The sequence below is a fragment of the Manacus candei genome, unplaced genomic scaffold (genome assembly GCF_025592945.1).
Source record: "Manacus candei isolate 608988 ecotype Guabito, Panama unplaced genomic scaffold, ASM2559294v1 h1tg000025l, whole genome shotgun sequence".
Lineage (NCBI taxonomy): Eukaryota > Metazoa > Chordata > Aves > Passeriformes > Pipridae > Manacus > Manacus candei.
In genome coordinates, this window is record NW_026138073.1 from 5,146,387 (window position 1) to 5,171,217 (window position 24,831).

Below are 24,831 nucleotides of genomic sequence, written 5' to 3' on the forward strand. Positions count from 1 at the left end.
CTTCTAACCAAGCCCTTGCATGGAGCACAGCAGCAAATGCAAAAAGCAACTCCCCCAGAAAGCTCTTGCAGTAGCTGCTCTCCAGACTAGTTTCAGGGCCAGGCCAGTGCAGCTCAGGCTTCAGCAGCTGGGGCAGGGAAGCACAAAGGAAAATATAATATAGTGCTCTACAGTCTCCAGCTCGAGCTGCCAGGCACAAATTACTGCTACACCCAGAAGCTGCCAAACACGTCTTACCAGGGTGTACAGAGCAGGACCTGTGGAGCCCTGCTCTGATCCGTGTTCTCCCACCAAGCAGCCTCTCCAGTGATCCCAGGAGGAGCCAGGCAGCCAGATACAGAGATCACACCATAAGTTTGACTGCAGCAGAGCTGGCTTCCTAGTACTGCTCAAGGCACAGCTCCCAGTACTCCGAGGTGCAGAAATCCCTCTCAGGTAATTAAAAGAAAAGTGAAATCCCAGTTAAGTAGAGTTATATAAGAGACTGGAACAGCATGAACAAATACCTTAAGTATTTCACCTCTGTAGAGCAGCCTTTTTAAGGATGCAAGAGCAAGGCTATAACACTGCAGTTCAGAGGTCCCTCGTGCCCCAGCAAAGCTAATACAGACACGGAGCAGTCAAAGCCAGGAGCTTAATCCCCTGCACGGGCTTGCAGATCTCCCACCCCCCCTGGGTGACAGCAGATCTCCCACCCCCCCTCCTGGAGTTCCACCAAACACAGAAACAGCCACAAGCTTCAGTTTCAAATCCTTAGAATTTATTTTTCGTCGTAACTGTGCAGTTTTTAAAATTCTACAGTAATGATGAAGTCATAGGCTACTATGTTCTTTAAGTGTGGAAACAGCTTTCAAAAAACAAAGACCATGCGCTACAAGTGAGGAACAGGCCATTGACTCTTCTGCTGGAATATACAGACATTTTTGATAAATACTGATCACTTTAACACTTAAATGGAATGACATGTTCAGATTTCTACGCAGTTCACTATGAAAACAGCATGGCAAGTTACATAAAAGCTTCAACTTCAAGGATCCTTCCTTTTTTATTAAATTAATTACTTGGTTAGAAAAGAGAAATGCAAGATTATTTGAAATGGAGTGTCACCTGGACAACTTCCCCCCACATTGTTGGCAAGCTCCTGTTATCAAGATGATTCCATCAGAGCTGGCAGTTAAAATCTATATATGTAAAAGAATCCCCCACACTGTTCTCAGCTTCAAGAGTTCTAACAGGCAAATATCTTCATGAATTTGGAATGGGTTTTCAAAAACTGTATCTTGACATTTATTGCTTTTACTTGTAAACCTGAAACCCAGTTTATTCCTTTGATGAGTACCAGAAGTTACAGAGTCAAAGGATGCATGTTTGACTTATGTCTTTGCATTCTGGTTAAGAGGAAAGAAAAAGATGACCCACGCTCGAAAACACACATACACCTCCATCTACAAACAGCCTATACAGACTAAAGCAGAACAAGGTAAGTCCTTAAGTAGCAGTATTTAAAAACATCAACGGGGTAGAAACCCAGCTTATCCAACCTATCTGCACATTTCTTCTTCTCCTGTGCTTGGCCACAGTTTAGCTGGCACACAGGGAAGTTGGACTCTCCTGCAGAAAGGAGCAGTTTCTACAGATCAGGATTTTGGAGAGAGCAAAGGTACATTTTACTGGAGCTGGCAGGCACAGTGCCACGTGTACCCTTCATGCTTGCATCTATTTAGACTCTTTCATGGCTGTTGAAGGAGGAGTGTGAGGTGAGGACAGAACCCAGACTCGTTACAAGTACTGCACAGTTTTACCCCTTGCCAGTTAAGCTGGGAGGGATTTGGAGGATGCAAGAGATACCTAATTTTGATACATTCCAGCTCACCTTGATCATCACCAGGCTGAAGGTGCTACCTGGCATAACCTGGCTAAACTGCAATCTTTTAGAACTGAGATGAAGGGGATGTTACTTTAATAGACAAATTTGTTACAAGACAGTTTGAGAGACTGCATTCCATAAGTTTCCATCTCTTCCTCCTCTACCCCCAGAAGAAGAGACAAGCAAACATGACTAAGTTAGTATGTATTTGTGTAAACACCAAGAACATTTTGCTATACAATAGAAAAAAGTTGCTGCTCTTATGTTCTTAGAGGAGCCCTGAAGACCTTGGAATACCTGTATCCTGCAACTATTAACCTGTACCACATGCATTTCCTGTTTTGTACACAAACTGAAAGCAAGCTTGAACAATAGTAAATAGCAACTACACTCCTGCAACAGGTGAAAATGCCATGTTGCAGCTGCTTACTCCTTCACTTTAGATATGTAGTCAGCGATTTTGTTGATGCTATCCTCCTGCTGTTCTAGAGCATCCAGGATGATGCCCATTGGGGTCTTCTTCAAGCCTATTCCCTCCATCTTGTTCTGCAGCTTGTTCTGTATGTTCCGGAGCCTCAGAGAAGCGTGGACAAACATCACTGCAGGACACAAACACACTCATTAATTGTTAATGCTCACGGAATGCATAGTTCTTGCAGCACTCATCTTAAGACACATTCCAGCACCATGACATCAGTGGAAGATGATGACGTATCAATGACTGTTTAAGTAACCACAGGTATCCATTTAATAATGATATTAAAGATGGCTTGTGCTGTTTTATGTCCACTCCCCCACAATTCTGCTCTGGGATCATTTAAACAGAGATAGCGAAGGCAACAAGCAATTTAGAATCGGCAGACTTAAGTCAGACCCCTCTAGGCCTGCAGAGAAGAGAAAAATTACTTACGGAGGAGAGGAAGTGTGATCCCAAACATGAACACCATGACATCTCCCAGGTAGGAGATCAAGAAGTAGCTAGACAGCATGATGGCCACCACAAACGTGGTTGGATACTGCTTCTTCAGCTTGCGGAGAATATCCTTGTTGTGCGACATCCACACAAACCCCAGGAACACCAGCACCACCACGGTACCACCAATGACCATGTTCAGGGGACTCAGAAATCTGCAGAGAAGAAGGAACAACAACAAGAAAAGTGTTCAATTTCAGAGCCTTCATGACTTGTGTCCACAAAGGAACAGCTCGCTCAGTAGTAATGTTACCAGGGAGGTAAGTCATTGAGAAGGCAGTTGTTGCTGTCAAGACCTTTACCAAGGTCTTTAGCAGAAGCTAAATAAAGCAACAAGTGCAACTTGAACAAGCAACTCTTAGCAATGAATTTAGATAATCTTTGTCTTTATGTTCTCTTCTTGAGCTTAGCTCAGGATAATGAGTTTCTGCAGCACCTCATAACAGAGGCACTTCCCACCAGGACCCCTCCTACATCTGCAATCAACTCATTTGATATCACACCCAGAGTTAACATATCCAGAGAGCAGATGGAGCCAACACTGGCCCAAGGGACTGATCTTTTCCCTCCACACGGCAAAACCAGGATCAGCCTAGGCCTTCAGATGAACTAGCTTTTTATAGTATCTTGTCTAGGTTTGCAAAATGGGAAAGGTAGGAGAACAATAAAGGAAGTTACTCTTTCTCATTTCTGAATAAACCTTCTTACTGGTTTACAACCAAACAAAAGAATTGTATGAACTTCCAGAAGGAGCTCGCCACCATCAGCGCAAGAGATGGAAGCCCAGTCCCAAGCAAGCATGCCTGAGTCAGAAGGAACTGGAGTATGGGATAAAGGTTTTATAGGAAGAGGAACCAGGCCTGGGAAGAGAGTCACTGCTGAGGTTTGTGTTCTATTATTGCTATCAGAGTTTCCAAGCAAACCAAGCCACCAAGTGGATCAGCTTTGCACTATAAACAGCAAGTCCCTTTTTTGGACCAGTGCAAGAACATCACCTGCTCAAACCACTTTCCCAACTATTTAGAGCTTGTTCAGAGTCAAGCTTTCAGCAATTGCTTAGCTGAGCTTGTTTCTGTACTCACACAAAGTCAAGGCTCTATGATATTTCACTTATAGAGTAAAAAGTTATGTGACTTCATGTGCATTCTGATATATTGGCCTGCACATGCACTGCTCTGGTTACACAGCAGCTGAGGGCTCTGAGCTATTACAACTATGGCAGCAGGATAACACCGCCCTGACAAAGCCAGACATACTCAAGATTTCCCCTTGTAGACTTTGCAGCACATCTTGCTGTTCCAAAGCTAACAGGCACAGTGATTCACCACTCCTCCCCACTGCTGAGGAGGAAGTTTGGTTTGTGGTCTGTGCTTCATATCCGGCACAGGCACAAGAAATGGGCTGGTATGTCAACACTCCACCTGCAGTGCCAGGGAACACTTCCCCAGAGAAGGAAGAATCCCCAAGAATTATTTCAGAGCAAGGACTGGCTCTTGATTCTTTAAGTCAGTTGTGCCAACAGGAGACAGGACAACTGGACAGAAAAAGATTAAAATTCAGACTAGTTCCCCACCTGCTTCTGCTCCTCACGCTGAAAAGCCAACAGGGCTTTTTGGAAGTGGAGATAGGGCAGACTTGGTTGTTGCATCTGAGTCACTCCCTGTAGCCAGCCAGTTTATATTTAGCTTTGAATTGTCAATCTAAAGTTTCCAGGCTGGAAAAAGTGAACAGCATTGCTCTGGAAGGAAATCGGTTTCATCTGTGCTCCTTTGCAGCAGGAGAAGGAGGGTGACTCATGACTGGACCACACTGGTGCCTGGCTTATATACATACTACTGGACATATGAGATTCCTAAAGCAGAAGTCACCTCCACATCACAGCTATCTCGGAGCAGAAATGGCCAAACTTACTCAGACAACTCGCAGTAAATAATTTTTTGTTGCCAAAAAAATCTCCAGACAAGATAATCCTAGAAGCAACAAAGAGCTAGGCAGAGCTCCACTCTACATTTTCCACATGCCTGCTAAATGCTCTCAAAGCCTTATCTTCCCTGCTTTTCCCTCTACTCTTATTACAACTTCAGAAACTTGTGGTGAAGAGCTATCCCTCCATATTTATAAGGAAGAGACCAAATAATTCTCTGGTCTACACTTTTTTCTGGTATTAAAGAGGTTCTGTATAACTGACTGGCTGTAAGGGATATAAAGAGGAGTGGGGGGGAGGCACAATGCATTCAGAAGATCCCACTTTCCTAAGGAAAGTGATTTGAATTACATGTTTTCTGAAGTGGGCTGCATTCCAACGCATACAAGGGAACAGTGAACAGAAGTATCAAGTGAAGGCATTCAGAGCCACATGAACACAGATGGGGATTGCAGTTGCCACTAAAAACTGGTATTCAAGTTATCAGCCATGTGTCCACAGACTTCACTGCTGGTGATTGCAGTACTGGATAGGGTGTCATATGCCAAGCTCCCCTTTATTGCTTGACTCGCCCACAGCGTAATTTACAGCACTAAGATTACCCTAGAAATTCATATATAGAAAATTCTTCTCCAGCAATGGCATTTTTCAAGAAGGCAGACCTCCATTATCGTTTCACTCAGATCTGTTGGCAGGCTGCTCTCAATAATACAATAGCAAAAGACTAGAAAGGAAAAAAAATGGACGCGTTATTTTAGAACACCAGGGCGTGGGGAAAAAGCAAGCTGTGTAACAGCCCTAGAAGTCACCTTACAGCTGAACCACCAACATTGGTATTGGCCTTATTTATCCAGAGGTCAGAACACAATATGATAAATTTGTGCTCAAGCAAGGAGGCTGGAAGTCTTTCAGTGCTGCAGAGACAAGGTAAGTGACCAGCCATTAAGTATGTTACAAGATACTTTCTAAATATAATTCCCTTTAGCAGGGATTTATGAGACCTCTCAAATACCTAAAAATGTAATGCACATAACTGTCAGCATGGCAGGGGTGTGGTGGCTTGAGTTTACACTGCTCAGATGACTCAGGGGAGGAAAAACTTTTTTAGGGTTGGACATGAAAACCACCAACTTCTATGACCCTGAAAGAAGCTAGAATGGCAGGACTAATGGCATTTGGGTGTGCTAATGGCCTAGAGCATCTTGTGTGGATGATCTCCTCACTTGTTCTCTGTGGTGGACAAGGTACAGCCCTGGTAGGATGCTGTGACCTCGAGTACAGCCAGGACAAACTGACAAGGAAAAGCCATCACTGGGATTCAGTTTCAACAGTGTCACAGTGGGACCTGCCATTGCCCCCCTGCTGCCCTGCAAAGACCAGGCTTCCTTGAGCACCTACCTCAATGCAAAGTAAAGAGACAGGGAAAATAAATAAAATACACATCCTGCCTGGCTGCAGAGACACAGGTATTGTCCTGTGCCAAGCTGGGCCGCAGGACACTTTGTATTCTGGAAGGAGCCTCAGGGGAGATGAAATGCTGGAGGTGCAGTTGTGTGGGAGGAAGTACTGGCAGCTACCCCAGGCCAGCAGAAACAGATGAAGATGAAATACTTTCTTATTTTAAACTAGATTCATGTTTCTAGGCTCTGCATCACAGGTTAAAACTCTCACACAGGTTCAGGAAAGCCCAAAAAGTTCTGCTTTCAGTGAGTTACCACATCACCTCTCCTTGTCAGGCTGTTTCATACCTGCACGCTTGTACAGCCTTACAGCAGGAGACAGGGAGGACACAGAGCTGTAGTGTAGGGGAAAAGAGCCTGGCAAGACACATCCTTTGTGGAAGACAAGAAGCCTCCAGCAGCACAAGCCCAGAAATAGGACAGGCCACATAAAAAGCAAAAGCTCCATCCTCAAATCGGCTCCATTTTAGATGACTGTATTGGGGTGATTATTCAGCAGTTGCTGTCACATCTGTTTCTTTTGCCTGTGACCAGGGAAGTCTGAACAAAGGCACTGAGTAGGAGACTGGCAGTCATCGTGAACCATGTTTTTTTACTTACAGCATCTCAGTTAGGCTGTTGCACCAAATAAGCATGAAAATTCCCTTTTAGAAGGCCTTTTGCTCTACCACGGCCTAAGCAGTGGGAAGGTCAGAGCACTAAAATGCTTCCTCCCTCATTTGTATTAAATTAAATAACTTGAAAGATGAAGTTCTGCCTCCTCTCTCCCCATACTTTGAGCTCCACTGAGGTTATACAGCTGTAATGAGATGTAGCACATAAAACTATAAATAGCATGTTATTTCAGGTGACAGCCCTCAGCATCCATGGATTTAGCAATGCCTCTGTACCTACTGTTGTTTACTTGCATTGTTTTGAGAACAGGAGACTGATTCCTTCTTGCAGAACTGCCAGACCTTTAGGAACCTATATACTAATATTATTATGCAACATATGTTTTAAAATGATGTGTTTTGCTCACTCATTCTTAATCTTTCATCAGAGAAACTCAAGATTTTGCTGCTCTGGAGTTTTTGTTTCAGCAGAGGGAATCACTACAGGTACCTCAGGCAGGGGAAGGAAAAAAAAAGAAGAAAAAAGACAGGCAGTCATTGATTGCTGGGTTTGTGCAGATGGACAGTAGATGTTTTTAAAAAGTGGCAAAGAAAAGAGACATCAAACCTCAGGCTGCGAGGAGAACATTATTGCAGAAGAGAATGAGCACTCTGATGTTCACATAGATACAGCACTCTGAAATCCAGTACGCTTTTTAAAACTGTCAGATTTAGAAGCTAATTTTTAGCAAGTACATGGCAACAAAAGCTTAGATGAAATTATATTAATTTAAGCAGTTAAGTTTGAACTACATGACAGAGAGGCCTTGTTGGAGTAGGTGGAAGAAGAGACAAATTCCACTTATTAACCAAATTGACTGTTTGAGGGGAGTTACAAGCTGTTGTGGGAGGCACTGAAGGCACCAATTTTAATAAAAATCCCAATAGGACTCACAATGACAAGGCCCTGGCTCAGGGTAAGAATGGGGAGTCCAGTTCCTCTATAACTGGGTGAAAGGGCACAATTTTGTAAAGATCTTGTTTTTATCAGTGATCTACTGCAACTGAGTTGTAGAGGGGGGGAAAGAAAAAGCACCCAAGTCCAGAGTCATTCTTAAAGGAATTTGCAGGGAGGGAGCGTGGAAGAGACAAGGCTGCTACCACCAGCCTGTATTTGTGGAGTAGCACTAATTTATCAGTTTCAGTTTTTTGTTCACTGATTTATTATTTTCTACCCAGTCCTGCAGGCTGAAAGTAAAATCTACATTACTGCAAAGCCCAGAACTTCATTTACATGTAACAGTAGTTTTGGGAGAAGACACATGGAAGGAGAAAGGCAGGGACATGATGCAGTAGAGATCATTGCAATTCCACTACGTTCATGGTAAGGTTCTTCCACACCTTGAAGAGAGAGGGTAAAAGGCTGGAGAGGTCACCTTTGCTCTAGGAGAGGCAGTAAACTAAAGCTGTGGCAATGAGCACTGTACCTCCAGTATCAAGAAAGCCCCAGGCTACAATTTCTGAGTCAGCCCAACACAACCACACTTGCCAAGTATTGCAATAGCTAAAAATATTATCTTCACATTACAAGTCTGTCTATACAGATAGATGGTTTAAGAACAGGTAGAGTTGGTTATGGGCTAAGTTTAGTTTTGATCACGGGAAGACCACTACATTAGTGGTTTCAATAATCCTGCCCTTAGGCCTGTACACAGCCCTGGAGTTCCTAAAAAGCCATGATTCATCATTTATCACTCAGAGGTTCCTGCCCAGTACAGAGTTAAGTGCAATATCTATTTAAATTTATCAGGAGAACTTTCTTTACCTTTCTCCCAAAGCTACAGTCTGGCCAAAAGAAAAATATTTTTATTCAAAGAAATGGACACTTTTTCTCTATTGAGGTATTATCCCATTTCCTTTAGAGTTCTTCTACCATTTGATTTTACTTCAGTGTTAGAAGGATCAGGTTCATCATACACAAAGGCTCTAAGACATGCTATAAAAAATATTTGAGATCAAGATTCCATTCCAGGCATTGTTCATCTGTAAGTTTTCAACTTAGAGGGTTATCACTCAGTATTAAGGTATTGGAATTGCAGTTCTGATATTAGTTTGCATCTCCCCTGGCTCTCTTCCTCTTCCACCTCCCACCTCAGCATATCAGTGGGAAACAAGTGGGAGATGAATCTCCCTTGATCTGAAATCAGAGTTCAAAAGGAGGAATTTAGGAGAGTGAGTAAAAGCTTCTGCCATCCTTGTTTTCTGACCAGAAATATTAAAATTGTTTACATTTTTTTCCCAACCTTCTTGGGCAGAAGAGCTTGTCCCTTTGCCTTCCAGGGACACTGTGATTCACCTGTGATTCATTGGGAGGTGGCCACAGCATCATGCTGCTAAATAGGGGCAACTGAACACAGAAGTTTAGAGCAAGGTGGTATAAGAAAGGCAAGGCCATGGAAGTGTCATTTTACCAGACTTGTAGTCTGTAAAGCTCACTGCAGCATATCCCCAACAAATTAAAAAGCAGAAAGCCTGTGCCACTATGCCAAACCCTTAACCATCATATGCAACCAGAAGAAAAAGCATGACTCTGAGCCTATCCTTCCACAGAGCACAGGCCAAAGCTCCCTGTGAGCCATAGAATCTTCACCAACTTGAGATGCTGGGTCAATAGCTTCAGAAGCCCTAACAGGATGCAGAATGCTTACACAAAAAAAAAAATGGATTTAGAGGAATAATTTTAAGACTCTGCAACATAAAAGATAAGATGTACTTCAGCCAAAACCACTCTGGCCTAGTGGCTGGGCAATCCTCCAATTTAAGCATTTGCACAGTCTTTGTTGAGAAGAGTGGAGTATTCCAGTTTCCATATTAAAAGCTTAATCATCAGCTTCTGCTGCATGTCTTGCTTAAGAGCTTTCTGACCAAAGATGCCAAAGCAATACCTCAAGAATCACATAGGCTTTGATTTAGAAGATGATTATAAGGTTATTCTCTAATTCTCTTCAGGAAAGTTGGGCCTGAGACAACATCATACCGGCAGATGGTCCTGTCTTGAAGAAGGCAGAATTTATCTATGTATTTTTTTTAAATTCACAGCAGAGCATGTCTGAGCTTGCACAGCCCCACTGGACAGGTGCAGGAGGAAGCACAAGTCGCTGCACAGGATGCAGCTCCGTTTTCTGCGAGCAGCGACATCCTGCACATTGCACATAAAAATCATCGGTGCCTTCTGCCGGGCTGGGTGCCCGCTGCCTCTCCCTCGGGCAAAGGGCTTGAGGAGCAGCCCGTGAAACAGGGAGGTAACAGTAACATCAGTGAGACCGCACCGATAAACTGTCATAAACCCGACTCCTCTCAAGCCCCTCCTGCATTTTTAAGAGACACCAGAGCTTTAAGGAAGGCAGGAGGGGAAAGGGGGGAAATAGGGAGGGTAAAGGGGAGAAAAAGGGGGAGGGAATGAGAGGGAAAGCGGAAGTGGGGGGAAAGGGGAGTGGGGGAAAGACGGGGGTGGGGAAGGAGAATGGGGGTTAGGAGAATGGTGGGAAAAGAGAATAGGGGAGAAAAGAAAGGGGGGGGGGGAGCAGCTCCCCCGGCCCCGCAGCCCGCCATCCCGCCCAGGGCCGGGCCGGGCCCCTTCCCGTGGCACCGGGCCGGGTGTCAGCGCTCCCGGCCCGGGGACCAGGGCCCCCCATCCCGCCGCCCCCGGCCCGGCTGCGCTGCGAGGCCGCGCACTGACCCCACGATGGAGATGAGCGCGGCGGCCACCATCAGGTAGTTGGTCTGGTAGTAGAGCAGGTTGCTGACGACGCGGTTGTTCCATTTCGAGATGTCCTTGAGGTCGGGCAGGGCGAAGCGGTCCGAGCCGGGGAAGAAATCGTCCCAGGCCCGCAGCGGGGCCACCTGCACCTCCATGGCCGCCGCCACCGCCGCGCAGGCTCCGGAGAGGCGGGCACCGCCCCGGGGCGGCTCTGGCACCGCCGCACCCGCACCGACAGACGGACACCGGCACCGACGGACACACCGACACCGATACGCGCACTAACACCGGCCCCGGCCCCGCTCCTCGCCGCTGAGACCGCGAGCGAACGAGCGGCGGCAGCAGCACAAGCGGCGGTCTGTGTCACCGCCCGCCACACGCCCAGGGATGGCAGCTGACACGGGCTGCTGTCAATAACCGCTGCAAATTCATTGTTCCCTCAGCAAATGGTGATGCACGCTTAATATTCACGTGCCGAACCCGCTCCCCATCATCTGTGAGACAGGGGGAGTGTCAGCCCCAGCCACGGGGGCTCTGGGGGGTGTCCCATTGCAGATTGGCTCTGTCTTCAAGGTGAATTTTCTGTCCTCAGGCTGGGTTTTCTCGCCTTTTTTAAACGTAATTGATGTCAGATAACTTCAACAATACAAGTTGTTTAATGAAGAAAAGAACGTTGTGTTTTCAAGCATTGCGTAAGATTAGATCACCCAAATAAATATGCATTAGGCGGGCGGGGAATATGTATTAGACAGGCGGGTTTATGTAAATTTTACTTATAAAACATGTAACCCTCTTGGGATGCTTGATTTGTGGAAACCTACACCTTGCGCCCTGCGCAAAATAAACAACGTCTCCTTCCTAAACTAGACTCAGTGTCTGTGTTTAGAGAGCTCCTAAAATCGGCAACAGGATGATTGTGCCTTTGGAAGGAAAGGTTGGTGGCAGCAGCTGTGGTGGTTCAATCCCAGCAGTCCGTGTTGGAGCACTTGTGGTGTCAGGCTTTCACACTTCACCCACCATGTGTGTACCACACAGCACACCGGGTTTGCTGCAGGCATCAAAGTCCTTCTCAAAATGCAGACTGGTAAGCCAGGAGGCTGGCAGCTGCTTCTAGAGTTTGGGAGTCCAAGGCTTGAGAGCAACCCTCGTGAATCCTGCTCATCTGCTTCCCGTCCTGTGCTCAGATGCCGTTCCTTAGTTCTGGTTTATATTCGATCCCAGGAGAGCCATGGGCACAGCCTGTCCAGCCTCTGTCCAGGGAGTGCTGACAAGGCAAAAGCCATTGTGGTGGGCAGTGACCAACCCTAGGCTGCTCCCACACCCACGTTTGGTCCCTAGTCATGCCCTGAGAATGCCCTCCTGGGTAACTCTGAGTTCAGAGGAGGCCACCAAGATGAGCAGAGGGATGGAGCATCTCTGCTGTGAGGAAAGGCTGAGAGAACTGGGAGTGTAGAGCCTGGAAAAGAGAAGGCTTATGGGTGACCCAGTTGCTGCCTTCCAGTATCTGATGGGAACCTACAAGAAAGGGACTTTTCACAAGAGCATGGAGTGACAGAATAAGATGGATTGGCTTCAAACTGAGAGAGGGCAGGTTTAGATTAGATATTAGGAAAAAAACTCTTTATTGTGAGGGTGGTGAGGCCCTGGCACAGGTTGCCCACAGAAGCTGCAGCTGCCCCATCCCGGGAAGCGTTCAAGGCCAGGTTGGACAGGGCTTGGAGCAACCTGGTCTAGTGGAAGGTGCCCATGCCCATGGCAGGTTGGAACAGGATGATCTCTGAGGTCCCTTCCAACCCGAACCATTCCATGGCTCTGTGATCATCAGGGAGGTGGGCCCAGGGAGACCCCTCAGCTGCCGGGGTCCGGCCAGGGAAGGCGAGAGCCTCTGTCTCATGCCTCAGGGGTTCCTCAAGGCTCCCCCCGCCGCCTCACCGGGGCCATTATCGCGATTATCGCCCCCCCCGCGCGGGAAACAACCCCTCGGGCCCGGCCCCGCCCCGCGCGGGGCACTGTGGGAAGCAGAGGGAGCTATGGCGGATCGTGAGGAATCGTAAGTGCCCTGTATGTGTGTGCTCGGCCGCCCCCGCCCCGCGCCCGGGGAACCCCCTCCCTCCTCCCCGGTCTCTGTAGCGCGATACTGACCCTTCTTTTATTCTCTCTCTTTTAGGGAGAAGAAAAGAAGGAGGCTAGAGGAGCTGCTGGCGGATGGGTTAGTGCGGGGCTGCGGGCCAGCGGGGGCAGGGGCAGCGCTTGGCGGGGCGGGGGCAGGGCAGGGCAGGGCAAGGCAGGGAGAGCCGCAGCCCCGCGGGGATGAGGGACGGGGGAGGCGCGGGCAGGGAGGAGGGAGCCCCAGGAAGGATGTCAGAGGCGGGGCAGGGCTTGGACGGCAGGGGCTGAGGGAGAGGAGCCTGGCCGAGGGGCTCTCCCGGGAGTTGCGGGCTCGCAGCTTGGCATGGTGTGCTCAGGAGCTTGGGGACGACACGGGGGGAGCTGCCTTGCCGGCCAGGGAGCGGGGGGGGCCTCCAGGCTAGAAGCAGGTGGCTAAATTTTTTGGCTGAAAATTTTAAAAAATTCAGGCCGCGGAACAGTTGGCCTCTGCTTGTTAAAAGCTCTAAATTCTATGCACCTGCCTTAAAAACTAATGCTGGGAAATCTTCAGCATCATCTGCTTCCGTCCCTTAGCTGCTCCCTTCCATCTGCCCGTGCCTCTCCTCCCAGGGATCACAAAGCCGGCCTGCCCGAGCACTGGGCTCGCAGGCAGTGCATGTGTGTGTCGGGATGAGGGTCACGAAAATCCCTGGGCATGTTGGATGGGAGGGGTGCATGCCAAGTCCCTCAAAAGCATGGAGCTTCGGAGATGCGAAAGTGGCAGGGAAAAGTCTGAGCTTAAAGCAATATAAGGACTGTGGTGCTCTGAGATCTTAAACGAAATTTAAAATGAAAGCAACTCGGTGAAATAATTATGAATTTTGGTAAACTCTCGTGATACTTGGTAATGCTGTAACAGCACAGAAAATAAACACTTTTAAAAAAGTCTCTGAAATATAAAATCTCAGGTTGAATTATTGATGTTTTTCAGATCTCCACAATGTCCAACCCTGCAAAAACCAAACTGTAGTACAATTGCAAAAGTGAAACTAGATCTTACTATTTTACCTTACTTATAAAGGGATATAGATGTTTAAACACACAAGGAATGATGCTGCTTAATGGCTGTTTATAGGGGCTATATAAAAGGATGAGAAAAAGTTGTTCTCAGTGCCACCAAACACAGCTTCTACACTCATTTACAGAAAAGCTAAAAATTATAATATCCACAGAAGCAGTTTTTGTGATGTCTACTGACCTATTTTATTTGCTTAAGTCAGTGCTTAGTGCATGTCCTGAAACCTGGTGTACAACAGGTGAGGGGTTCTGTAGGGGGAGTGTTGTGTTTATTTACACCATTTCCCATTGTGTGAAATATGTGTATTTTCACATTATTGTGAAAACTGGAGAAGGTACAAAAGTGCAGAACAGGTCAAAATCCCCTTATGAATTCAAATAATTTTTATAGCTTTTATTTAACTGCTCACAGAGTAACTAACTTATCTCGACAGTTAATCAGGAAGAAGTTCAGTCTCCAGTCAAAATATCATAGAATCCTAGAATAGTTTGGGTTGGAAGGGACCTTAAAGATCATCTCATTCCAGCCCCTGGCCAGGGACAGCTGCCCAAAACAGGTGAATTATGATTTATTTATTCCTGCAGTTTAGACTTTTTCCCTGTTACTGAAAATCTTTTGTAAAATCAGTTGTGTAACTTGAAGTTACTGTGGACATGCTGTGTTGTCCATGTTCTGAATGCTGTGAAGATGAAGGAATTCACTCTAGATGTTTTCACTACATTTTCGAGTCACCAGGAAGTTGTAATAAATTCTAAATATTACCCAACAGTTGTTAGCCAAGTGCTTTTCACAGGGCTTCACAGAAGGAAGCAAATAACACTCCTTATCAATGGTGGCACAACCTTTTATACTCAGGATTGGGAAAGCTCTTCTATAAGAAGTTTAGTTTTGTATCAATGTAGAACACAATCATATGTATTGAGTGAAGCTTCTGTTTAAAAAGGGGAGTAGCTGATGGTCTTGCACTAGAAAATTACTTGAGAGCTGATTTTAAACTATTCCAGTAAGTCTCTGCAGTTTAAATTTATACTCATGTACTACTAAAAGTGACCTGCAAAAGCAGAAAAAGGGTACTGGGGTATTTTGTGTAAAAATCTGCCTTGAAAATTCAAAGGAAGATAACTACAAACTTTCCTTTTTGCAAGTGAGACTGTTACTGCTGACAGGCTCAGGGATGACAGAAAAATGGGCGTGTTCTAAATTACATAGTACCATCTGAGGGTGAAGAGCATTCAAGATTTATGTCTTTTTTAACACTTGTTCAAATTAACTACTCTGAAGATTCAGAGGACAATGTTGGGGCACGTTACTGTTATTTATTCAGTGCCTCACAATTGGTGTTACATACTGGTAATTCTAAATTTATGAACTTAAAAAATCAGTCAAAAAAAGGATACAAGACTTTACAGATGAAAAAAACACCCTCAAAATCTAAAGGGACAAGCTCTTTTTCTATGTCTTCTTTAAATATGAGGGAAATAAAAGGAATTAGACTAGACCCCTTTTTCACTTCAGGTCAACTTTTACTAGTAGCAGTTAAATCAACGGGTTTATTGAAATGCTTGAGGTTTTTCCCTCTCTATGCCTATTTATATTGTTGCTTTCTAGTTGCACAAATAAAACCCACTCATGCAAATGCTCACATGCATGACACACACGCAGAACATGCAGATGCATTTGTATGAGTGGTCAATAATTCAGGTGTTTTTTTAATATAGAAGAGTTGGAGGTGTGGCTTTTTCCTTATGATTTTGCAGCTGAATTTACTGTGTTCTGTGCAGAATGGCTGTTGATGGTGGGTGTGGGGACACTGGAGACTGGGGAGGTCGCTGGAACCATGTAAAGAAGTTCCTCGAGCGATCTGGACCATTCAGACATCCCGATTTCGAGCCAGGCACTCAAGTGAGAAACACTTACTTTCAATAAAAAAATCTGTAGTGTGTGTTGCAAAGTAATGTAAACAGGGTCATTAATTGACCCACCAGCAATGTGTGAGTACTAAAACTGCATGAAGAACTTGTATTTTAATCAATTGAACATTGTGGTCCCAGAAGAACATACTGTGCTCTTTTTTTAAACTTGCTGTTATCATATATAAATATATAACAACATATGAATTATGCTCTGTCTTTGAGTTTTACATGAAAAATAGCAGCATTTATCTTCCATTTTTAAATAATTTGATACAGTGAGAAATTCATTGTACTTGAAGAAATTACTGTTAATATGGGTACTTGGAGAACTGAGAAAGATGTTTAGTAAGCAAAAGCAAAATTTAGGCTGTTTTAATTATTTCTTCTGCTTTTTCTTTTTTGTACATTTTGTTTTAGAGCTTGCAGTTGAAAGTATTTTACTATTATCTTTTTAATGTACTGTTCCATTATTTACTAGTTGGAGGCTGGGGTGTAGTGGAACAGTTCACAGAAAGCAGTTATATAGTTAAAGATTTCAGTTCTTTTTGGCCAGCAATGTTACCTGTCTGTTTAGATTTATTTAGTAATGTGTATATATATGTATATCAGTGAAATATTTCAAGGAGGAAAACATTACCTCCTTAAGCCAAATAATAATAAAAGTGGAGCTTGGTTTTTTCATGGTCAAAATTAATATAAAGATAATACTGATACCAATAAAGGTCTTGCTTTACTCTAAATTGGGATATAGGAACTGCTGATTAAAGTCCTTGAAACATAAAGTTGCTTTATCTGTAACTCACTAGTCACTGAAAATTTATGGTGACATGTTTATAAGGGTTATGAAACAAAGGACAAATTGTATTAATTTTTTGTTTTATGTTTTCTGCAGGCCCTTGATTTTTTGCTAAGCACATGTAAAGTACTAGTCATTGGAGCAGGAGGATTAGGATGTGAACTCCTGAAAAATCTGGTAATTACACAGCTTTCACCCTTTGCTTCTTAGAATCTTCTCTTTTTAACTAGAGAATTTATATAATATTTTATTATATATAGCTACTAGATTTCCAAGTTCTAATTGTGTGTAAAATAGATGATGATACAGACAATAAACTTGAAGAATGTTGTTAATAAGCTTGAAAGGTGGTGGTCTAATATGTTGCATGTTATTTATTCAGCTGTCTCAAAGTTTGTCCTAAGGGACAACATGCTGCTGTTTATGGAGTGTAGCCAAAAGTTCATGTGCAGCCTTAGAGAGAGTCTGATGTTGGTGATTCTCCATAATTACCTGATCCACATAAACAAAGTGAACTAAGAACAAATCATGCTCATAATGGTACAAGAAAGGACTGTTTGGAACACAGTGGTGAAAATCACAGACTCATAGAATCGTTTAGGTTGGAAAAGATCACCGAGTCCAACCACAACCTTAACACAGGATTTCCCTGCTGTACAGAATACCAGGAGGTGTTCTGTAGTTTTCTTGGCTTCCCTGTGTTAGGATTAGGTAGGATAAAGCAATACTGCCTTCAGTAGAACATTATCTTTGACTGTTGAAGTGTTAGTAATTCCATCTGTAAGTACCAGCACTAACAGCCCAACAAAGAATGACCAGGTACCTCTCTGCACACGGAATGAGGAGCAAATACCTTTGTTCCTCTAAAACTTGCTTTTTTTGGCACGTGGAATGAAATCCGGGGCTCTGTAAGCTTTTTATTTCCTCTTCTCTTTTCACAGGCACTGTCTGGCTTCAGACAGATCCATGTTATTGACATGGACACTATAGATGTCTCTAACCTTAACCGGCAGTTTCTGTTTCGGTAAGTGGTGTTTTCACAGTTCAGCTTCTGGATTTTTAAATGTACCTAAACAAAACACGTGACTGTGATCATTATTTTGGTTGGACAAGATGTCGTTAAAGATTACTGAACCTTCATATCACAGTAGTACTCAGAATAAACTAAATGTTGCTGAACTTCTTTGGGGATCTGTGGTGTCATAGTTTGAGTGTGAAGAAAATTCTTGTTCCTTGCCATTGCAGTAGAGCTAATGGAAAAAGTCACACTAAAAAATAATGTACACAGACTGAAATCTCAGATTTTCTTATGCCATTTTCTTCTAAGCACAGTGAAAAATTGTTGGATTTTTTTTTGGTACTGAAAACTGTAGTTACATGCACATATTCAGGTAACTCTGAATATCTTGTATCTGATGCTTTACAGGGATCATAGAATGCTTTGGGTTGGATGCTTTAATATTATTACGTCAGTAAATTGTCCTAAAGTAGCAGTTAGTCACTTAATTTGGTATTGCAATGCATAGAGACTGGAGAGATTGAATCTACTAAAATAATGCATTTGGAATTGCTTGGGTTTTCCAGACCGAAGGATGTGGGGCGACCAAAAGCTGAAGTTGCAGCAGAATTCCTGAACAGCCGCATTCCCAACTGTGCCGTTGTACCGTATCCTTTTGTAGAGAAGTAGTGGCCCTGAAGGCTTCAAAATCCTAGAAAACTCTGTAGGTGGTAAGAGTATCTAAAGTATTTTGCTGCCATCCTCTCTTACAATAGAGAACGGATTCATTCAGCTGGTGATTGAGAATTCTTTCTTTGTGACATTAGCATCCAGGGAATATGCATGGGAAAGGCTCAGCTTTAAGAAACTGCTTTGTATTTTTCCACTGAGTGGTTCTATTCAAATGCAATATTGTAATTTTCACTGAGATACTGGAATTACAGGTTTTTTCACCAGAGTGTTTTGAGTACTAACTGGTAGGAGACATTAGTTTATAAACTTAGAGCAGCACTTGCTGATAGGGGACTTTGTGAGCTTCCTAAATATTTTGCCTACTGAACTTTCTCCTGTTTGTGACTATTAGATTGTGTCTCTTACTTGTTTTGTCAGATATTACAGCTGCAGCTGTGGGAATTTTGAATCTCAAATCCAATAGTTTTTTTTAAAAAAGTCTTGTATAAAACTATAGCAATAAATCAGATAATATTTTGGCCTTAGGTTAGCAAATAGGAAACAGTAAACTTAACTATAAATAAATTCCTTTACTGGGCTTACATTCAGGTATTTTAAAAAGATCCAGGACATGGATGAAAGCTTCTATCGACGTAAGTGGAATTTGTGTGCCTGCCAAACACCCACCAGTGCTTTAGGGGAACCTTGCAGTTGTTGCTGCTCACTGCTTTTCCTGGGAGTTAGATTGCTAATTATTTTAGTCTTCTACAATATACTGGAAATAAAAGTAGCAAATAAAATTTAAATACATCTGTGATACAGGTAATCTTGGGGAGATAGTTAAACCACAGTCACTGTCTGTGGACTGTTATGGACAGAATATTTGCTTGTTTTCAGAAATATGCATTAGTATAGATTTAAATGTTTTTTTCCCTCTAGAGTTCCATATTATTGTTTGTGGGCTGGACTCCATAATTGCAAGAAGATGGATAAATGGCATGCTGGTAAACTCTTCAATCTTTTTAAGGCCTGGTTATTGCTTGGGTATAGATAACTAAAATTAAACATGTTGATGTAGAACATGTCATTAAAATGAATGAGGGCTGTTGAAGCTCACAGCTTTCTGTATCTATTTCTGTTTTCTGTCTGTGAACAGGGTGAAATGCATGCTCTCTTACCTGCCCTTTTCTTGAGGAGTGTTAGTCAACATTTGTGCAGTGCCCTACAGGGGTAATTTCAGAGTTAGATTGCATTGTTTGTGGCCTCGTGCAGCCAGCTTTTGAAAGTCATATGAAGGAGAGTTCTTCTCTGGATGCTCCCATTGTGAACTTTGTCTTCGTTACCCAAACAGTGCTTTTTGTAAATGCCATCTTTTGGAGCTGCAGTGTTACAGAGTTCAGGCCAGTTCAGAAAGCTGGTCATTGAACTAGGTAGCTTTATCATTGTGAATTTGTTTACAAAACAAGGATCTGGAGTATGTACCTGTATTTAAAAAAACCAAAACAGCAAACCAAGCATCAAAACCCCAAATCCTTCAAACCAACCAACCATTTGTTCTGATATGCTGTAAGGAAATAACAGCATTTATCAGGGGAGGAGATGGAGGGTGAAGGTGGTAGATAAAAGTCTTATGCACTGACAAATAAGTAGTGTTTTATATACTGTGCACCCTTAAAATAAACTGTGTGTTAGGCCTTCAATCTTACGGTGTAGCCTTAAGAATAAAATTTTTAGAATATGTTTTCTTCCTGCAACTTGTTTAAAAAATCCAACCAACAAAAACCAACACCCCCCTACCTTTATTCATTAGATGTCCTTTTTAAATTATGAAGATAAGGCACTGGATCAAAGTTCCATCATACCTTTAATAGATGGAGGGACGGAAGGTTTCAAAGGAAACGCTCGTGTGATCATTCCTGGTATGACAGCATGTGTTGAGTGCACACTTGAGCTTTATCCCCCACAGGTAATTCAACCAGTGATATTTCCATTTTTTATGTATTCTTCTGATTTGCTGGTTTCTTTTCCTAATACTATATTTAGTGTATTACCTGGTTTCTTATGGTTTTCTTCCCCTGCCCAACCAGGTCAATTTTCCCATGTGCACTATTGCATCCATGCCCAGATTGCCAGAGCATTGTATTGAGTATGTCAGGATATTACAGTGGCCAAAGGAGCAACCTTTTGGAGGTAATTAGTGTATTACACTGGTGCTAAATTGCCATTTCTCCTTTTAACTAACTTGAGTTGGGAATATACAGCTACTTCTAATAAAACAATCCTACCTCTCAACCTCATGTCACTCATTGTCATATTGAATCTAAGCCTCCTCTGAGCTGGAGATGGATTTTCACTCCTTGAACTTGCTGTCCAGTTCCATATTTGCTCATGTGTTTCTCACACTGCACAATTTCTTACCTGACTTAAAATGTAACCTGTAACAGCTCTATAAATCTGTGCAGTTAAGATAGTTTGTGTATAGGATGTGTTAAAACTAAAGATGTTTGTAGAAATGTACTTTGGTTATTTAAAGTGTCAAGTTTTAAAAGCTTCATGGAGTATTTGTTTTAACTCCAGTGAAAACAAAGGGACTCTTTTTAGACTATAAGAATGCTGTATTTCTGAAGAACTTTTGTAATTGCAACTTACCTGTAAATTCTTAACTTTACTGTAGAAGGTGTTGCATTGGATGGAGATGACCCTGAACATATACAGTGGATTTACCAGAAGTCTTTAGAAAGAGCATCACAATTTAATATTAAAGGTGTTACCTACAGACTCACCCAAGGTAAGGGGATGGCATTTCACCAGGTTTGTGACATTTGCACTTAGGCTGGATTGGCATTCTTTGTATTTGTTACGACTAAGCTGGCAGCTCTGCTGAGAAAGAAATAGTTCTTTTCTGCCTTAAAACAGAAATAAGCAGCTCATTTCCTGTGCCAGCACAAATATTTTTATGATGAATCAGATGTTGAGGCATTTATGATAAATCAGGGGAACTTATCTGGGACAAAACTGAACATTCTTTTTGCCATTTTATTTTTAACCTGGAGCAGCTCCACAGTTTACATTACACTATGACTACTTTTGCTGGGTCAAAGAGTAGCAACAAAAGAATGTGATTTTAGCAATGGCAACATTTATGCCAGTTTAGGCTGGTTAAGACTGGCATCTGTTCCTCACTGCTGTCCATGCCTCTGTTCACAGGCAAGTGCAGAATGCTGACAGTCATTTAATAATAACAGAGCTGTATGTTTTGTTTTTACAGGGGTGGTTAAACGAATTATTCCAGCAGTAGCTTCTACAAATGCAGTAATTGCAGGTATGGTGGAAAAGCTCATTTCACTTCTGCTTGACTGTCTTGAGAGTTTTGTAGAACAAAAATTTGTAATTGAGAACTTGGTAAGGATAATAGTAATTTTTAAATGGTCTGATTTATTCTTACAGTCTCATTTCTTTTTTCCACTGAGAAGCTGGATGTGACTGTATAAACATTAAGCTTGTGTTTGACTGTGGGAGTGAGCAAAGCATTTGAGACTGGGAAAAAAAATGGGGAAATACAGTACACAGTCTCAACATAGTGCCAGATTAGTGCCAAATCTAATGCACAGAACTACCAGCTGCCTTCAGATACTTCTTTTTCTTGTTGCATATTGTCGAAGTTGGGTTTTTTTGTCACTTCTTTGGTACAGCTGTGTGCACTAATGTCTGATAGAGCTAGAAAGTGAAGACACTGATTTGTTTTTTCTCATTTCAGCTGTTTGCGCCACTGAAGTTTTCAAAATAGCCACAAGGTATTTAATTTCTTATTAATAACACACGTGATTTCCAGCATAATGCCATGTATCAACACTAATCTGTTTGCCATTGCAGTGCATACGTTCCTCTCAACAACTACTTGGTGTTTAATGATGTGGATGGATTATATACATACACCTTTGAAGCTGAAAGGAAGGTTAGTGCCATTACAGGCTTGAAGGGTTGTTTCCATGATTTTTATTTATGCAGTTTGTGTGTATTTCTGAACTCCAATATCGAATCTCTTGGCCCCTAGCACTGAACAATAATATTTCTGATGTTTAAAAAGTGGAATCTACAATGTTACCAGTCTGTTACTTCTACAGAGTAGAAATGCAAAATGATATGCAAATTTAAGATGACTCATAGGCAAATCTTCTCAAAAAGAGGTTCTGACAACAATTGATTTCAAGGTTTGTAGTCTTAGATTTTTTGTCAGTTGAAATTTGTCATTCATAAATACTTGGCTGCTGTTGGGAGTCAGTCAAACAGTGACAAACTTCATGAGGAATTGGGTTTTGTCATTAGTATTTGCAACAGTATTAATAATTCTAGAGCTAAAACTTTAAAAAAACCCACAACACAAACACTTTTGAGACCTTATTGGCAGTATTTCTAAAATGGTATCTATCATAACGTGTATTCTTTGTTATAGGAGAACTGTCCAGCCTGCAGCCAGCTTCCCCAAAAGATAGAGATTTCCCCATCAGCTAAATTGCAGGAGATCTTGGATTATTTGACAAATAATGCTTCATTGTAAGTGTGCAACTATGCCAACTTTTTTGGTAGTTTAGTGTTTCAAAAAGATAATTTGTAAATGTATTTTTACCTTATTGTCTGTTTTGTTCTTTTTTTTTTTAAATGTTTTATGTATAGGCAAATGAAATCTCCTGCAATCACAGCAACTATGTTTGGGGGAAATAAAACACTTTATTTACAGGTAATCTGAACATAAATAATTATCTTTAATAATCTTAATGTATTTAAATTTATTTTTCAGAACTTGAAAGGAAATCTTTGGCTTTTTTTTGTTTTTAATTTGCAGACAGTAGCTTCAATTGAAGAACGAACAAGGCCAAATCTTTCCAAGACACTAAAAGGTATCATGGAGTTGTCACATGTAGATTTTCAAGTTACAGAAAGTCAGTTCCATCCCTCTGTATGGATGTTTAGTTTTATTTTGCACTGTGCAGTAAAATGTGGTTCATTGTCCTTTTACATGCAATACACCTTTCTCAGGTATATGAATTGTTTAAAGGTGAAGTGCAGGCAGGTGCAGAGCAGATTGCAATGAAGCAAGCAGATAAGTGCTGTAAATTAACATACTTCAGTAGAGTTTTATATATATTTCTTGACAAGGTTTCTTAGTTTCCTGATTAAATTAGATTAATATTTATTTAGCCAGTGAGCTGTTTGCAGCTTTATTTCATCATATTTATGGTACGTGGAAATAGCATTCATAACTTTTTGGTGTTTTTAAAATTAACAAAAAATCAGCAAACCTCATGGGTTTAATTAAATTGATTAAACTTTTCTTTCTGTTTCAGAACTGGGGCTTGTGGATGGCCAAGAACTTGCCGTTGCTGATGTTACAACACCACAGACTATGTTGTTCAAGCTTCACTTTACCACTTAATTTATTCATAAGTAAAGTGCAAATACAGCAAGAGAAATCTGTGCCCACCTTGTAAAACAAATATACTCTGTGGGTGTTAAAGCAGCCTGAAATGTTCCTGTAAGTGCTAGCATGGTTGAAGGTTAGGAAATCCAAACAAATCACCATATTTCAGAATTGTACGTAGAAGCCAATATTTGGTGGATTATATTTGTATAAATGCTTATTCATGTACAGATCTCTGATGTATAGAAATACATTTTTTCCTGGTTTTTTTTGGTCAAAATGTTCATGTTAATGTTTCAGACACATGGAACTTAAGGTGGCTCAAAGTCTCGTTTTTAACACATCTGCACACGTATATGCAAAGAAAGGACCTTTTAAAAGGAACCACAGTGATCTGGTTTTTAGTTGTAGCACTCCTTTGGACTTGCTGAGTCACCTTAAACCAGAAGAGGCAGTAAATTAAAATGAGCATTTTCCTCTTATTAGATATTGATTTGATCAATTTTATGAAAGGTTTTAAGAATGGGAGAGATGACTTTGTTTACAAGAAAACACAAAAGGACAAAATGATCAGCTGTACATGAAAATAGTCTCCTCACTGTCCCCAGGCAGCCGCCATGCACAGCATTGCAAGATTAAGTTCAAATATCATTGGTGCTGTTAAGGTATTTATTAATAAAAATCATAAAGACACCTGAGTTTTTGACTAATCTGTGGACATTCAAGAGTGTTTATAGCCTCAGTTAAAAATTCTAGGGCATCACTTGGCTGCTTTGGTCAGAGACATCTCTAAGCAGCTTGGGGTACCTCAGTCTGAATTCTGGTTTTATGTGTTAACAGTGTTTAAATTTTACATCTGTTAAAATATGAACTGTGGGTCAGCTTTCCAGCTTAGTAGTGATGGGGGCAAGGAGTAATGGGTACAAATTGAAACAGGGGAAATTCAGGCTAGATATTAGGAAGGAATTGTTGGCTGTGAGGGTGGTGAGGCCCTGGCACAGGCTGCCCAGAGGAGCTGTGGCTGCCCCATCCCTGGAAGTGTCCAAGGCCAGGTTGGAACAACTGGTCTAGTGGAAGGTGTCCCTGCCCATGGCGGAGGCTGGGATGAGATGGGCTTTAAGGCCCCTTTCCAACAAAACCATCCTGTGATTACGATTCTGCCACATCCCGGTGAGTGCCTTTCGTTGAGCGGCCGAAGGGCGCGTTGGGAAGCAGGAACTAAGGCTGTGTTTATCGGCGGGTCTGGAGGCGCGGGCAGGAAGCCAGGAGGGCAGGAAGCCAGGAGGGCAGG

General features: G+C 42.5%; 2 protein-coding genes across 5 annotated transcripts; one reads left to right on the plus strand and one right to left on the minus strand.

Moving 5' to 3' along the window:
- Window positions 1–738: 738 nt before the first annotated feature.
- On the minus strand, window positions 739–10,899 carry ARL6IP5 (ADP ribosylation factor like GTPase 6 interacting protein 5). Its single transcript, XM_051788908.1, has 3 exons — window positions 10,557–10,899; window positions 2,778–2,995; window positions 739–2,466 (listed from the first exon to the last, which is right to left on the minus strand). Exons 1-3 carry the CDS (start codon window positions 10,730–10,732, stop codon window positions 2,294–2,296), a joined length of 567 nt encoding a protein of 188 aa, XP_051644868.1. The 5' UTR covers window positions 10,733–10,899; the 3' UTR covers window positions 739–2,293.
- Window positions 10,900–12,562: 1,663 nt separating this feature from the next.
- UBA3 (ubiquitin like modifier activating enzyme 3) lies at window positions 12,563–24,238 on the plus strand. Of its 4 annotated transcripts, none has more exons than XM_051788814.1 (18): window positions 12,563–12,627; window positions 12,745–12,786; window positions 15,525–15,645; window positions 16,549–16,629; window positions 17,394–17,476; window positions 18,037–18,117; window positions 18,731–18,774; window positions 19,061–19,125; window positions 19,932–20,087; window positions 20,209–20,311; window positions 20,796–20,909; window positions 21,390–21,443; window positions 21,879–21,915; window positions 21,995–22,076; window positions 22,575–22,675; window positions 22,796–22,859; window positions 22,965–23,019; window positions 23,467–24,238. In XM_051788814.1, the coding sequence occupies exons 1-18, from the start codon at window positions 12,608–12,610 to the stop codon at window positions 23,553–23,555; spliced, it is 1,392 nt and encodes a 463-aa protein (XP_051644774.1). In that variant the 5' UTR covers window positions 12,563–12,607; the 3' UTR covers window positions 23,556–24,238. The 4 variants fall into 4 exon arrangements, with proteins under 4 accessions (XP_051644774.1, XP_051644775.1, XP_051644776.1 ...); XM_051788816.1 differs by having other exon boundaries at window positions 12,581–12,638; XM_051788815.1 differs by lacking the exon at window positions 12,745–12,786 and having other exon boundaries at window positions 12,575–12,627.
- The last annotated feature ends 593 nt before the right edge of the window (window positions 24,239–24,831 follow it).